We start from the raw sequence: 12,508 nt of genomic DNA on the forward strand, positions 1-12,508 counted from the left end.
ATTGTCTGCTACACTTAGGTAAGGAACTCTCTACAGGCTTCCTTAGTTGCTTTGAAAGCTACCTTGCTTCACCTTTATTAGACCATTCTCTCTCTCTCTCTCTGTCTGTCTCTCTCTCTCTCTCTGTGTGTGTTCTTTAAAGGTGCAGTACAGACTGCAGACCATGTTCCCAGTAGGTCCAACATCAGAGCTGAAACCAAAGTTCAACTAGATCTTACTAGTAACTTCACCCTGTTTAAGAAAAAAAGAAAAAGAGCCATTAAACTATTTACCTGACTGGTAGAGCAGTTAAAATTACTGTTGTAAAACAGTTAGAATGACCATATTTAACCAGTTTCCATCTTATTTCACTACTGGTGCTGTGCTAGAGCAGTAGAGCTTACTGTTTACAGGAAATCTCATTCAAAGATAATGTGCAAAGATACTGTGAATCTGTGATGACCCCATTTCTCTCTCTGTGCGTGTCTCTTTACCGTACCTGAGAATTTTAAGGCAGTAAATTTACAGAAGGTCAAAGGAATCTCTTTTATGACTTGTTAGGTTTAGGGTATAGACTAGACAGAGAAATTGACAGACTTAGGGTTAGGGTTTCCCATTCTCACTTTCTCGGTTTGTCCTTTTCTCTAACGCATTTGTGACCACTCAGTTTAGGGCTCTTATAATTAATTAAAGGTGATACCCGTTCGTCTCCTTCACATTTCGCACGCAGACACTCTCTCTTTCTCTCTCACACACGCGCTTATTACGTTGAGATGACGACAAAATGGATAAATGGAATTTTAAAATCCTCTTTTTGCGGATAAAGTGATATGGAAATAAAAGAAAAGAAAAGAAAGAAAGAGACGCTCCACTTTTTCTCGTGAGCATCGAGAAACCTTTCACTTCCAAGTTCCAACTTCCAACCATTCAAAACCCTAGAACAACTAGCTAGGGTTTCAACGACTTGCGCACTGGAATTTTTCTCAGGCAGCTTCGAATTTTGTCTCCAAATTGATGTTATCAGTTTCGTCTCGTGAAGCTCTTTCGTTTTATATATTTCTCAAAGCAGGTCGTCTCTGAGTCATCGAGCCCATGTGAGTGATCGTTTCGTCTCATAGTTTAGACTTCTGTAACTTGTGTTTTTATTTTTTCTCCTAACCCTAATTTGTTCTTCTTGTTGAGTAGCGTTTACGATCCGCAATGTGATGATCGATTCGAGCTGTGGTTGAGCTCAGCTTCGTTTCTCCTCCGTTTGTGGGCTTTCTAATTAGATATCAGCTGCAGGAGTTCTTTGCTTTAAATTTCATTTTGTCCTGGTAAGGGTTAAAGTGTTTCTAATATTATCTGAAGTACCTGCTTGCTTAATGTTGTGGGTTTCTTCTGTTTAGAAGTGCAAATTATGTGGATCAACTGCCGTTAATTTGTTTTCAGTTTCATGATTTTATGGTTGCGATCGGGTTCACAGAACTGCAGTTTGAGTTAGTTCCACCTTAAAAATTTTTAGGTGCTATAAATGAACAATTGATGCTAATGGACTATATTGCATGCGACATCATATGGTTAGAGATTGAAATTCGCTTTTGATAAGGTTTCTTGTATAGTATGGACTGTTATTTCCTATCTTGGATGTATTTTCCTTGTTTTGGATTGTTGGCGTTTAAGGCATTGAATTCTATATATTATTCACAAGCTCCTCCACGGTTTTAATTAAGAGAAAATATAATTCTTTTTCCATTTAAGGTTTTACAGTTGTGCCTTGATATTAAGCTCGTCCATGGTTTTTGTTTTCCTGAGGAAAAAAAAAAGTTAAAGGAGCACCATGGAGGGGCTTATTATCATTCAGGGTATCTTCTTTTTCCTGGTCCATGGTTTTGGTTGACGGCAAAAATGATTATTCTCTCTTTGGGATTGATTCTTTTTCTTAATCTGTCCTCTTTATTTTTTTATTATTTGTCTTGTCTTTGTGAATTTAAGAGGGAACAAATTTTGGGCTTGCAGTGTTATCCCTGTGGTTTTCCAAGATGGAGGTTAATGTTGCGGGGGAGAGCAACTGTGAAAAGGATGATTTCATTTCTCTAGCGAAAAAGTCTGGTGTTGGAATAGTCCGGTCCTTCCCTTATGCTGTTCAAAATTCCATGGAAAATGAATGTGAGCATTTTTCAATCCGGTAAGCCTCAAACTAACTTTATTGTCTCCTTGCCTTTACTGGTGCATAAATGTTCTTAGCTGTTTTCTCTTTTCCTGAATAAACAGACGGCTAGTTGTGCATGTAATATGTATGTTAAAATGCCAAGTTTTTATTAATTAGGGTGCTATGCTTCTTTCTATTTTCAGAATTGGGATTAGTGTTGTAGTAAACCGCATGATTTTTTTTCCATGATTATTTTCATTCTTGATGTAAACTTGGAGAATCTATTTATATGGCATTTATCTGAACAGATGGAATTATATTATTGTTTCTTCTGATTAAATACTCAATAGTTATCATTTTCAAGTTAGTCTACATGTTTCAGGTAAGGTGTATCAACTCATTCTAACTGATTACAGACAAGAAGTCCCTAATAGAGGAGTCAAAAGTGCACTCAATTCATATCGATGTTCTTATGGAAAACCATCTACAAACGCACTTAGGTTGATGAGAGAACACTTTTGGACTCACATATTCACATTTTGTTCCTAAGATCTTATTTAGTGTTGGTGCTTTATAATCTATAATTTTTATCCTTAGAATCTGAAACATCAACCAGTGAAATATAAACCTTTCCTTTCCTGTTAAGAATGTACTCATTCTTTTGTAAGATTGTTGGTCACTCACCTATTGGTCTAACTTGGTTATCATCAGTTCCTGACCAATAAATAGACTGTGTCATTTCATTTGAAGGTTCAATCTCTTTGGTCCTCTTGGAAAGTTTATTCCATTGGAGAGCTTGATGTAGCATTAAATTGGCTTATTAGTTGGAAAAAGTCAGTCTCGCTGCAGATTCTAAACATGTTGTGGTTGTTGTCCTAGTATAGTTCTACTCTTGGGTCTTTGGGCTTTGTTCCTGGTAGGCTGCTTCTCTGAGCTGTTTTATGCTGTCTCTCTTACAAACTCATTTGGTATATGTACAGTGGATACGTTTCTGAGGTTCGTAAAAAAGACATGAAGATCTGTTGGCCATTTCCTACTGTTCGTGACCATAACAAATTGAAGGAACAAATGCTTCCTCATCTACATGTTCCTCAATTCAGATGGTGGCAGTGCCAAATCTGCCTGGGGAAGACTGAGGCCAAAGAAAATCCAATGGAAACTGGAGTAGTTAAAACTTGTCGCTGTAGAGTTTGTGAAAACAAAACCAGTACTTCATCTGGGATCCTTTTTTCTTCATCCTGTGGCGATGCACAAAAGTTGCATTCTAGCTTTCAGGAATCATCTGAAGTCAACATTGCTGACCCACAGAAATCCAGATCAGATGTGTCTCTACCTGTGAAGAATGGCAAAGATTGGCTGACAGAATTGTGGAACAACAAAAAGAAGAGAGCTGGAGTGGTGGACCTCATCATGGAAGGTCAGTTTTGTCCAGTCTTACCAAGTTGTTATATGAAGTTTAACTGTATTTTGTTTCCTGCAGATATTCATAGATCTTCTGGCACTGTTGCAGGAGAAAAGATGAATAGTTCAGCCAGTCCTAGTAAAGTGGATAAATCCCTTGCAGCAGTAAGCACAAATGGAATCAAGTTTAACATAACTATTCCAATTGCCAAGAAGGGATACAATTTATCTTCGAATGATACTTACATTGCAAATACAGTGATGGCTGACAGTTCAAATAAAAGGTTTCAAAAGAAAGCTGAGACTCATAAATTAATAGATGATGAATGTTCCAAGGAAATCCGTGAAACAGGAAACCCAGGATCTAGCAGGAGCAGTTTACTGCAGATCAATGAAGGAAATAGAGAAGGAGTGACATCTTCTGTGATATCTGAAGCAGATGAAGCTTCAACTGCTGTCGTGCATCAAACAAGCAAACTTCATTCTGTTGTATCAATAAATAGTTCTTCAGAAGATGAGAATTTAGCTGGGGAAGATTTTCAAGATCAACATCATGTAAATCAGCGGGATGGTTCAGGTGACACTTCCCATGGGAACAAACCAAGAAAGGTGCGCTCATTGACTGATATAATTAGAAGAGAGATGCTGGCAACACCCAATGAGCTTCATAATACAGAAAGAGAGCCAAACACTGATCACAAGAAAATACAAGTTTCTCAATCAAAGTCAACACCAGAAGAATCTCCTAGGATGAGTTTATATCCCATTATCAACAATCAAGTGACTTTCCAAGGAAGTGATGAAAATAATGTGCTGGGTAAGAAAAAGGAATGCAAGCGGCCACGGAATCAAGATGAGGGTTCTTCCAGAATGAATTGGCAAAGAGGAGAAACTGAAAAACCTGACAGCATTGAGGAAGATTCCGAGACCAGAAGCATGGATGCTATAAATGCTGATGGTGAACCAACAGGAGATGCGTCTTTCCTGCCAGTTTCATATTTTGGTTCTAAAGTTATATTGGGCAAACATAGAAATGATAAAGAATTGATCCTGGATGGGGAGAAAAAGGAAATTTCTCCAATTGAAGGTAGGTTGTCTTCCTCGGCACACCATTTCACTGGTATTTATAAGAAAGCCAAGATTAGGAAAGATGCAGAAATCAATGGAGCAAGGTCTGAACTAATTCCCATTATAAATCTTAAAAATGCAATTTCAGGAACAGATGTAAATCCAGGTGCCCAAGTTTACGCGGCTCAGCAAAAGAAAGAAAAATGTCTTGCCCTCGATAAGAATAAAAATAAGGTACCTCAGGTTGAAGTTGAGAAGTCCTCCATTATGCCCGGGCAAGAAGGAATGTCACGCAAAGATCTGATTCTAAAGAGATACCTGGGCAAGAAACACAAGGATGCCCCATCTGATAGTTTTAATTCTGTTCGAGATCCATCTGATGGAAGAAGTGGACATGGTCCTAAACGTCAAAAGCAGTCCCATAGAGAGGCTTCTCTGTGTGATAGGCAAAAAAACTTGCCTCAAGTAAATGAGTGTGAGGCTGCCGTTCGTGGATCTGATCATGTTAGATCTCCTCTCATTTGCCAGCCAAAGGTACAGTCTTTCTGATTATATGTGCTCTAGAAATATATGACATTTATATTACTTCAAATTAAAGCATAGCATAGTTGTCATTTTCAGTGTTGTCAAATAACCATTTGGTAGCAGCTTAACTTTTTTGTTATTTTTCCTTTTTTTTTTGGGGGGGGACAGCTCTAACAATGTTGAAAATTTTAATTGTTTGTGAAACTTATTTCTTCTTATTCCCAACATGAAATTATCATAATACACATCCCTGATATTAGTTTTGTTAGTTTGGGCACGCTACTGTTTTTTTTCTTGTAAACTTTCTTTGTTAGTAAGGAATGAAACTTTCTGTGCATATTGATTTTCTTTGTAAAGGCTCATTTGAAGGGACTGCATAGTCAGTCTGTAGTCTTGTTTAGGTTTCTCTCTTCTTTTTCTTTTCCTGCCTCCCTTCCCCGGCAGGGGCAGGGGGAGTGATCATGTATTTTATTGTACAAAAAGAAAGTATGATTCAGAGTAAAGTGCTGTTCATCTTCCTACACAAGCTCCAGAGTAGCAGAAACGTGAGATGGAGAAAATTATCTTTCTTCTACAGACCTTATAGATTCTGTGATTATCTGACTCTCTGGTCAGTGAAAGTTCCCTGGTGTATGAACGATCTCATCAAATTGATAGCTAGATTGAGTTCATATATGTTGACTAAGGATAGATCTTTCTCCCATGGCTATTTATATTTCATATTGATAACCAAATCATTGGTCTATTGAGAACCCAGCCTATGGCAACTTTTTTTTTTTTTGGGGGGGGGGGGGGAGGGTTTAGATGCCACATCTTTTGAAGAGCAATGTGCCAGCAAATTTGATGACTCCATTTAATTACCTGCATATGCAGTAACAGGATCATTATGCTTCATGCTATATTGATTGAGTTATGCACTTTGTGAGGTGAAATCACTACTAAAATCTAATGCCTATTTTGCTACATATAGAGAGTTATTTATTAATGGCTGTTGATGGGAGTTTTTATGCTGTCTGGTTCATGCTGTATGCATATTTAGGCGATTTACTTGTATTAGTTTTCTTTCTTTTTTTTTTTTTTTTTTTTTTTTTTCTTCTCTTTACTCCACCTTTGTTCATGGCATCTGTTGAACAACCTACTCAACTGGCATCATATGTACCTACAGAAAAGTTTTTGTTCTTTTTGCATGTTTCAGGATGCCTCCAGTGGATGCCATTTTGAGAATGCTGCTCATATTAAAGAGCCGTCTAAACTTTCAATGGATCAATGTGAAAAAATGGCCAAAGAAACAGATAATATGCCCATGGAAATTGTAGAACTCATGGCCAGAAATCAGCATGAGAGGCTTCTTGATTATGCCAAGGGAGCTGCAAGGAACAGGTACTGGTCGTCAGTGACAGCTGAGAACAATAAGGATACTGGACTAGTGGTTTGCACTGATGCATCGAGATTACCACACGAGAAGTTTAACTTGCAAAAATCCCTGTCTTGTAATGCCAAGGACATTGGTTCAGGTTCAAGTATGGGACTTACCAAAAAGAAGTCAGTTGCTTGCCCTTCTACTGCTGGTGGAGAATGCTACAGTGTCAAACTCAGAAGAAATCAACCAGAACAAGCTCAGGCCTCTAGTGGATTTAAATCATTTGCAGAGCACCAAGAAAAGATACCAAGTCAACTCCCATATCCTGCCATTGGTTCAAGAAGCTTTGGTATTGAAAATTGTAGTCAGAGTGGGAATATGGTAGTACCTGGCTATTTAAGTTCCTCTGTTCAGTCCTTACATGCATATCGTACGTCTCAGGCAATTTTGCCACAAAGTTCCATCATAGAATCCCAATCTGTTTGGCCCAAAGTACCATGTCAAATGCCTTCTGGATCAAATAGCCCTCAGAAGTCCATTGCCGAAGTGGGTTTTCCAAACAGGCTATTTCAATCTCCTGTTCCATTGCCCGTGGGAAACGTGAACTGGGATCATACATTGAAACCTTTGAATCTAAAAGCTAGCCATCTTCAAAAGAGAAAAGGAAGTTCTGAGATTGAGACAGACATGGGGCTGCATTCAGAACATCTCTTTGCTCGCACAGGTGAGAGAAATGTCTATCCTCCAACAATGAGGTCGTCGCTAGATTTACATAACAATGAGACATTATCAGCTACGAATTTGCTCAGACTCATGCATGCAGGGGTACGCCCAGTTACTCCTGTAAATATGAGTAATAATCAAGGGTGCCTCCGCAAGGATCCTTTATGTGCCCATGATCAGATAATCAACAAATTGCCAGGGCCTGCGGCTAGTAAGACCAACGGGGCATTGGTTTCTTCTTTTAATTACCATGGTAGAAATGATCATTTGGGCAAATCCTGTGAACATTTTCCTCCAGTTTCTGTTGCTTCTCTTGCACAGAAGGATGCTAGTTTTGAAAGGGCCACCGTGTCTACAAATGAAAATTTTCCTCTAGTTTCTATTGCCAAAGGTGTTGATTCTCTTGCACAAACTCAAGGCCCCAGACATGTTGAACTGAAGGTCAATGGAAAGCCTGAAACTGTATCTGTGGAAACAAATAGTGGGATTCTGAGTTGCACACTGAACAGGAATCCAGCTGATTTTACAACAGCAGAAGATGCAAATGTATACATGATTGGAGCTGCAGAGATGAAAAGGAAGCCTCTCAAATTTGATTTGAACAAAAAACCGAGGAATCATGTCTAGTTAATCAACTCCAAATCAACTGAGGCACAAACATATGGACAGCAGCCCCAAATATTTCTTGAAGTGGTCCTTAGTTGGCATGAAGAATGTATATATTTTTGCAAAGTCTACAAGAATAGTGCAAGTGTGCATGATTGAACTGTAGATGTCGTATCATATGCACCTAGTACAGACTGACCTTGGTTAATGGTCATCAGTTCAAATCTGAGGATTCAAGCTGCACAGTAAAGCAGATGAGACAGAACATAAAAATTCTCCCTGACATGGCAGAAAGTTGTTTCCTTATTTCAGATTCCTAGTCATTGGTGATTTCCTGCTATCTTCTGATCATGTAAAATCTTTATGGTTCCCAATTCGCTATCAAATGTTTCAGTAGATTGAATTGACTCAATTGTGGGACTGTGCAGAACTGCTGTCTCTTCCTACCCATAGAATGAGTTACTCAGTGTATAAAGTCTTCTTTTTCTTTTATGTACAGTTCCAGAAAGTATTCCAGATTTTATTTCCTCCCCAATCCTTAATTTAATGTTTCATAGTTTCACAAGATCTGGCTCTAAGAATAATTGATCTTATCTGGAAGTATGAAAAGTAGAAATATGAAAACTCATCTGTTTGTTATTTTCAATTCCTTCATGATATTTTGTTCTGAAATGAAATTGTCATTTGAATTCGATGCTTCTGTTAAGTCAACAATTTCAGGTTCACCACAAAAAAAAAGAGTCAAACAATTTCAGTTGTAGGTAACGATCGGCATCACGATAGGTGTCTTTCCATTTCAGTGGTAATCTCCTAAATGAGAAGTGCCAAACAAGAATGTTTGGTGGAACCACAGATCTGCCAGGACCAGTGTTCTGGGTGGGTTGGTTCATAACAGCAGCTAGAAATTTTTTTTCTTCTTCTATTAATGAATGGATACTTGAAAACTCGAATTTTATTAACATCTGTTTCCATTTACTGTATCTACATCTGATGAGAGGTATCAGGATCCAAATTAGAATACTCAGGAACATATCTATCATTACAAATTGATATCTAACTAACCATAAAAATAAAGTAACCAATGATCTTGACGGTTCTCTTCTTGGCTAAGAAATGGCTCTACTTTGGCTGAAACTCCAATTGACCTTAGATTCAATTACATCAGATCTCCACTTTCAAAATTAAGTGGTTGGATATCAGATCTCCACTTTCTTTAAGTTGAGAAGATTGTGGAAAATGGAAAATTTGAAGAGAGTCATGAAGATCTTTCTAAGATAACATTAGATCGACTAAAAGTCTCCATTTTTTTCCATTTCAACAAAGATAACTCAGCTATTTATAACAAAAGGGAAGAAACCCTAGTCATGGAAAAGATTTAAAAAAAACCCTGATAATCTTCTTTATATTGTTTGGCTCTAAACTGCAAGATTCCTGAGTATGCCTTGCCTGAACTGGATCTGCGTTGGTGGCGAAATTGACGTTCAAAGCTGAGTGTCCGCCTTTACAATTTCGTGCAACTTTCCTTACAAACCCGTAGCCAAAAAGCTTCTCCTTTTAGTGTATTTACAACATATTTTTTCTGTTAGCCTGGTTTCGAATAGAAAGCTTGTGCTGATAACCCATCTAATCTCTGCGTGAAGTAACTGGAAAAACTTGTTCCACTTGGGCGGCAATGGACTCAACTTGGTTAGAACTTGTTCCGTTTCTCAGTTTCGACATCAATCTCAATTCTCATGGATTAATCAATTCTCAATTTTAGGAGCTTGAATGAAGAACCCATAAGAATTTAGATTGATGTCGAAACTGGGAGATGAATCAAGTTCCAACCAAGTTGAGTCCATGGCTGCCAAAGTAGAAAAGTATTTTCAGTTACTTCAGGAAGAGCTTCAGATGAGCTATCAGCAAAAGTTGAAGCTGTCTATTGGAAACTGGGTAACACTGCAGAGAAATATGGGTTTATATAGGAAAGGAGAATCTCTTTGATCCACTACGGGCTTGCAAGGAAAGTTGCAGGAAGTAGAAGCGAACATCCTGAGCGTTGAACGTCAGCTACAGGAGACAATTTTATCATCAATCAAAGCACGCCAGTTAGGCTAGAAATATTGGAATTTTAGGAGATTGAAGAGAAAAAAGTATAGTCTATATAACGGATATCTGGATTATCGTCTCTTGTCGTCTTGTCGGTAGAAGTTGTTGTTCAACCTTAAGAGGGTTTTTTTTTTTTTTTTTTAAGAGCTTTTAATATACTATGCTGGGATGGGAATGAGTGAATGACTATTAAGGTTGTCGAATGAGTCCGAACCCAAGACCTCCCTGTAGGAGGTTGTTCAACCTTCCAGTTTAAAAGTCCAACCAAATGATTGAAATCCCGACCGTTGAGAAACAAGCAGTCACTTGACAGAAATGTGGGATCCAACGGTTGTAAATCTCGTTGAATGGTTTAGGGCATTTATTACACTAAACTAAAGCAAATCGTCCTTCGAGTCAACGATCCATTTTCACATGTAAAATGTCCCTAGACTGTTTCGAGGTCCTTTATTTATTTTTTTTTTTATTTTTTGAACAAATCTCTGATAACTGTTGAGAAGAAATAGGTCATTCAGCTGAACTTGCCACCATGAATGCCTTCCTGGCTAGATATCTAGCCACCACCAAGTCAGACCTCCTAGGAATATATCGTGCTAAAAAGCCCAAGAACCTATCAACAAGGTTGGTTATCCTATACTACCAGTAGGATACTTCGAGGGGAGGGTTAGATATAACTAACTTCTAACAATCCAATTCTTCTTCTTTTTTTCTTTTTTTTTTTGAGAAAAATAAATGCTATATTACTGAGAAGGAGAATTATATAATTTAGTTAGGTTTACTATAGTCCAAGCATTCTTTAGAGCTATTGAAGATCTATATGCTAAGGAGGTGAACCACATTTGCAAGTTGGGATTCAACAAAACACTAATGTTTATATGGTTTATACAAGAAACTAGATGTGCCAAAATAGGAACATGAGCTGATTTAAAACGATTGAGGGGCAATCGACGTTGTTGTAACACGCTCCTTTAGAATCGGTGTGTCGGGTTCAAAAGGTTCACAAGATCTTTCTGCAAACCTTAAGTTCCAAGCACCAGCATAAATGTTTGCTAACTTGACTAGAGAAGAGTTAATAATACCCGGGCTTTATCTATTCTCTCAACCGTATGTCGTAAGTAAAACCATGGATGAAAGACACAGTTAAAATAAATAAAATATTTATATAAAGTTTTAAACATATTTACAACATGAGCAATCGATTGTGCTTCGGGTGTCGAAAAAGGTTCACAATTATTTGCAAGTTGCACCAAATGTTTGCTAACTTGACTAGAGAAGAGTGGGCTTGATCTATTCCTGTCAGGCCATGATAGTAGTTGCGATGATTGTCCTCTAAGTTCCGTGCTAATACATCCCCTCGATAAACCCCACACTTCATCCTGCAGAGTTTAGTTGTGAGTTAAGTCCCTTGCACATAATAAGATGAAATATTGAAATACATTAGTGAAACACATATTTTGACAAAAACAAGTGGGCGCATGGCCATAACATCCATTGTGTCATTATGGAAACATTGTGGGAGACTCGATGGTTCTTCTTGTCACGTGGTGAAGGGTCACATAATCGTATACATTTGCGATAGCCTCAAGAAGTGCCAGAGACATTGCCAAAGCCTCCCTAGTCGTAGTTTTACAATGTTCACCATCGTTAGGTGGGCAAATGGAGCGCTCTCCAAAGGTCTTATTCATTGTTTTGGGCATTGTTTGGTGTAAAGGCATTTGGGTTTTTCTTTTATTTGAAATAGGAGTATATTCATGCTCATTTCATGGTAAAACCATCTCCACTCAATTGTGGAGTGGATGTAAACTTCCGATGAACCATGCAAAATTTTATCTTTTACGTTTTTATTTTTTATTATTTATTATTTATTATTTTCACAGCTTCATTATATTTATTAATAGAGAAAATTGTATTGACACTCCAAAATGGAGGCCTTAAAGCACTAACACCCCCATTTTATGTTTATAAAATATAAAGATCCCAAAATTGAATTTTCATTAGATATATTTGTCTAATTTATCACTGAAAATAGTCCAGATACTGTTTAGGATATTTTTTAAATTGAAACAAAAGAAACATTGATTTAACTATTTTTACTGATAAATTGGACAAATATATCCAATAAAAATCCAATTTTGAGGTATTTGTGTTTTGTAAACATAAATTGGGGTGTCAACGCTTTAAGGCCTCCATCTTGGGATGCCAATGCAATTTGCTCTTATTAATATAACTGGTGCAATCATGTCGTTGCTTGTAAATTGAACTTCAACCAATTCTGAAGGCCGTTACATGTTATCTAGATGTGTAATTGTGCATGTTGCTTACTGAAACAAAGATACAATAAGAACCAATTATTAATGCTCAGTGTCAAGAGAAACTAATTGTGAACCCCAGCACCAATTGTAAAGAAATTTACCCTACTTTGTTTGACAATAGATCTCTCCACTCAACTGCTCTCCTTTCACTAAGTCCGGATTGTCTCTCCTGACGGCTACTGACAACAAATTATAGGGGGCCCATAGGGTTAAGTGATGGGATTTATTTTTTTATAAATATTTTGTTATTTTTTACTTGTGGACCCCAAGTAATTTGTGGTTGTAAAGCCGTTAGGGAAACACAGAGTGTTCCTC

The 12,508-nt window shown here is 37.6% G+C and overlaps 1 protein-coding gene across 2 annotated transcripts; it reads left to right on the top strand.

Annotated features, from left to right (window-relative positions):
- Window positions 1–866: 866 nt before the first annotated feature.
- On the top strand, window positions 867–8,318 carry LOC149020921 (uncharacterized). Of its 2 annotated transcripts, XM_089149159.1 has the most exons (7): window positions 867–1,073; window positions 1,165–1,295; window positions 1,978–2,146; window positions 3,091–3,527; window positions 3,621–4,598; window positions 4,728–5,113; window positions 6,300–8,318. In XM_089149159.1, the coding sequence occupies exons 3-7, from the start codon at window positions 2,001–2,003 to the stop codon at window positions 7,812–7,814; spliced, it is 3,462 nt and encodes a 1,153-aa protein (XP_089005285.1). In that variant the 5' UTR covers window positions 867–1,073; window positions 1,165–1,295; window positions 1,978–2,000; the 3' UTR covers window positions 7,815–8,318. The 2 variants fall into 2 exon arrangements, with proteins under 2 accessions (XP_089005285.1, XP_089005284.1); XM_089149158.1 differs by having other exon boundaries at window positions 3,621–5,113.
- The last annotated feature ends 4,190 nt before the right edge of the window (window positions 8,319–12,508 follow it).

This window comes from Hakea prostrata, chromosome 3 (assembly GCF_041222555.1).
Source record: "Hakea prostrata isolate BN-2017 chromosome 3, UWA_Hpros_2, whole genome shotgun sequence".
Lineage (NCBI taxonomy): Eukaryota > Viridiplantae > Streptophyta > Magnoliopsida > Proteales > Proteaceae > Hakea > Hakea prostrata.

Excerpts from the sequence above, each read along its gene's own strand:
- LOC149020921 (XM_089149158.1), top strand. The coding sequence starts at position 2,001 with ATGGAGGTTAATGTTGCGGGGGAGAGCAACTGTGAAAAGGATGATTTC. Across the intron at positions 3,528-3,620 it reads GGTGGACCTCATCATGGAAG|GAGAAAAGATGAATAGTTCA; the intron begins GTCAGTTTTGTC and ends GCACTGTTGCAG. Across the intron at positions 5,114-6,299 it reads CTCTCATTTGCCAGCCAAAG|GATGCCTCCAGTGGATGCCA; the intron begins GTACAGTCTTTC and ends TGCATGTTTCAG.